Source organism: Coregonus clupeaformis, unplaced genomic scaffold (assembly GCF_020615455.1).
Source record: "Coregonus clupeaformis isolate EN_2021a unplaced genomic scaffold, ASM2061545v1 scaf0408, whole genome shotgun sequence".
NCBI lineage: Eukaryota > Metazoa > Chordata > Actinopteri > Salmoniformes > Salmonidae > Coregonus > Coregonus clupeaformis.
Genome location: NW_025533863.1, coordinates 361,615 through 365,196, shown reverse-complemented (window position 1 = coordinate 365,196; position 3,582 = coordinate 361,615). Strand labels below are relative to the sequence as shown.

Here is a 3,582-nt window from a genome sequence, read left to right as displayed (position 1 = left end):
TGGTAGCATCCACATTAATGTAGAGGTGTTTAGAAACATATTCGATTCTTATTTACAATAAAAGTGACTAAAATGGCACAATAACACATTATTTACCATGAATCTCTATTGGGTACAAAATAATCTGATACACAACCAAAACAAACAACAAATGCATCCAACAAATGTGTCACAACCTTGATGTAGTCATTGTGTGCTATGAATATGGGACCAAATACTTAACTTTTTACTCCACATTAGTGAATTTGTTCCATTTATCTTTGGTACCCTAAAATGGGGGGACTATGTACAAAAAGTGCAGTAATTTCTAAACGGTTCACCCGATATGGATGAAAATAACCTGACAGTTTGCACTTTAACCTCATAGTCATTGTATCATTTAAAATATAAAGTGCTGAGTACAGAGCCAAAACAAAACAAAAATGGTCACTGTCCCAATACTTTTGGAGCTCACAGTAAAAGTCTCACAAAGCAGATAGCGACAACAGTTTGCAGATATAAATGACAGTTTAGATCACTTGCATGTGAATAAGTAACTTAAAAAGACACCACACAATAAGTATCACAAAAGGCAGAGTGAGTAAACAATATGAATAGATTAGAAAACTATTTAAAGAGACTGAGGGCAGAAAGTTTTCCGATGCATCTCACCCCACTGCCTGTTGGATGAGGTCTAGAAAAGTAAGCAGAGGGATTCTTTTATCCTTTCCCTCCCTTTCCTTCAAGGTGAGGGCACTGTGTGAGTTGAGTGGGACGCGGGGCGCACCTCTGAAAAGTTGTGTGCGTTCAATGCAAGGGGGGTTTGGTCAAACATGTCAAGGCCTCCAGACAGAACGAATGAGAAGAGACGACAGCGTCAGGACTCAGGAAGACTTGTGCTCCAGCATGTAGTATCGATACATGATACCCACAACAACTGCAGCTACGGCAGGTATCAACCATGTGGTCCACGAGCTAGAGAAAGAAGGAAAGAGCACTTAGACATTCAGCCAGGGAACAAAAACAGCTCAGTGAAGAATGATTAGGAGCCATCTCCTAATAATCAAATTCTTATCGCTTATGACTGACCTGGAGCCATCTCCTGAAGTTGTAATGAATGCTTCCTGTGGGATAATTGTTGTTGTTGTTGATAAAACAAAGTTCAAGGGTTAGCATTAGTAAAATAGGTGTTACATTATTATAAAACATTTTTACAGAACATTTACTTGAATATTGTGTGAAAATATACTTTACCTTTGCGCCATCCTTCTTCCTGTCATCCTAAAAGACAGGGAATCATTTACACACTTTTACAATCAGAATAAATCATGCCACAGATAATGTTTTTGTTCCATTATTAATTGAAAACTGTTTCAAAGACACTTGTGAACAAACAAACAAATTTGCAATAACTGAGAGTTCAACAGTTGAGAGAAAGCAATCTCTGTACCATATGGAGCTCCCCAACGTAGTACTGGATGAGCATCTCTCTGGCATCTGTAGAGTGCCCAACATCCTCAAAGCTCTCTGTGGCATCTGCACCTGCCTGCTCCACCAGAACCTCCTCTCCTCCTGGATGCTGGAAACACAGAAACAAGTGGTAGACTTAATCATGATCTGTCACTACCAATAGTTGGAATGTAATCACAGACTACACAATTATAGCATATGATGTCCTACATGGTATGGATGGCTGGCTTATGTCGACCTAAATGTAAATATGATAAGTGTGTTAAATAAAGCTCTGAACTCTTAATTCTCTGATATCCTGAAATGATTATGCATTTACATATTATAGGGATAGATTGCTTCATCATAATGGTTAAAGCTCCAATGTTTACTTTTTTGTTGGCAGGCTCACTCTTTGAAGTTAAACAAATCTTACAGTGTGGTTTTACTTCACAAATACAGCCTTGATAATATAACACATGAAATAGGTCATACTTGTCATACTAACCCCTTTAATCTTAGCCTGAAATCCAGAACATGTTTTGCTAACATTCCACTCCTTGTACTCTGTGCCATTGGCAAAAATTGTTTAGCATTAACATGGAGTGGAATGATAGCTAAACAGACTGGTACCCCAGGCTACTTTCATCTGCGGTCATGCTTTGCCATTGGCATTGTATTTTGACTTATTTGTACATCATACCTTGAGATGCTCTGGATAAGAGCGTCTGCTAAATGACTAAAATGTAAATGTAAAAATGGTGCGTTGCGCAACTTTTGGCTACTGACCTCTTGTAACCCCTAGCTAGTTTTGTAACCTTTGCCAAATGGACTAAAGTCCCACTGTGGTAGTTATAGCTACAGTAAGAGGACCAGGCAAGGATTAACTACCTAGCGCACAATTAGGAGTGGTCATGACAAAATGTTGCAAAATTATTTTGGCAAATTAAGCTAGGCATACCTAACTAACGTTAGTTACGTTAGCTAGCTAACGTTACGCTAGGTAATTTCCATAATAACGCATCTCCAGGTGCAACATTACACCATCTTTGTTAATATTATTGGGAATATGCAGGTAGACACAGATAGCATACACAGTTAAGTTAGCCACATCATTAGCTAGCTAGTTAAACTGGCAAAACACACAATAGCCAAAATAGCCAATGGTATTGCTGGCAAGCTGCCACCTTCAGCCTGTGTTGACTGAGCGTTGGATAACTAACGTTAGGCTATGGTAGCTAGCTAGAAAGACCCAGACCTTCACATAAGTGCATTGTTACTTAGCTAGTTAGTTAGTTATCTATCTAGCTAGACGTTTAGGTTGGCTTTGGATACGAAATGAATTTGAAACCAAGATGAGACCAATATTCTAGCTAGCTAGTAGAGGCGTAGCTAATGTGTTAAGTTAGCTAACAACGGTGGTATTTTGATTTTACCTCCTCCAAGAAACTGGTGACGTTATACACTTTATCGTGGATGATAATCCATGTGTCCTTGCTCATATTATGAGCTTTTATTTCTTCCAAGGTGTAGTATTTCACATCGCTGTCTGCTGTCTGTTCTGCTGTGTGATTCACGTCCCCCATGTTGTTAGCAGCACCATTTGTGTTGATCGTGTTATCGTTCATTTCCTCGCCCATTCTGTCTGTGTTTTAACACTTTGCCTAGCTAGCTAAGTACCTAAATTACACTTTGATTATCCAAAGTTGAATCGTATGCTGTAGAGTTTGAGAAAGAATGAAGGCTCGTGTATCCAATGTGGACTGCCTTAGCAATGCATAAGCCTGAGTTTCCCCTCAACCGGCATATCGTTACATCAGCAGACATGTGGAAAGGACCAATGATTTCATTCCGGTGTCACCTTCCAATGAACATGTATTGACTTTTAGACAAATAACCAATGAAATGCAACATTGTAGAATTGTAACCAATCACAGGTAACCTTTAGATGCTCATGAGACCTCGTCATTTAGCATGTCAATGGAAGAGCTTGATCAAGTATTTTACATTACTCACATATCAAATCAGTTTTGTTGCTCCTTTGATTTGACCCCCAATGTTGTGAAATGTTCTCAGTGGATTTGGATAATGATCAATGCAATTCCATCCTGCCTATTGTCTTTGTCAGTAGGGTTGTTTTTGAGTAGGTTCCAC

General features: G+C 39.0%; 1 protein-coding gene across 1 annotated transcript; it reads right to left on the bottom strand.

The window, feature by feature from the left end:
- Positions 1 to 378: 378 nt before the first annotated feature.
- Positions 379 to 3,275, bottom strand: LOC121548462 (cytochrome b5). The gene is made up of 5 exons (XM_041859881.2): positions 2,865 to 3,275; positions 1,430 to 1,558; positions 1,234 to 1,260; positions 1,069 to 1,103; positions 379 to 954 (listed from the first exon to the last, which is right to left on the bottom strand). The coding sequence occupies exons 1-5, from the start codon at positions 3,066 to 3,068 to the stop codon at positions 864 to 866; spliced, it is 486 nt and encodes a 161-aa protein (XP_041715815.1). The 5' UTR covers positions 3,069 to 3,275; the 3' UTR covers positions 379 to 863.
- Positions 3,276 to 3,582: the final 307 nt, after the last annotated feature.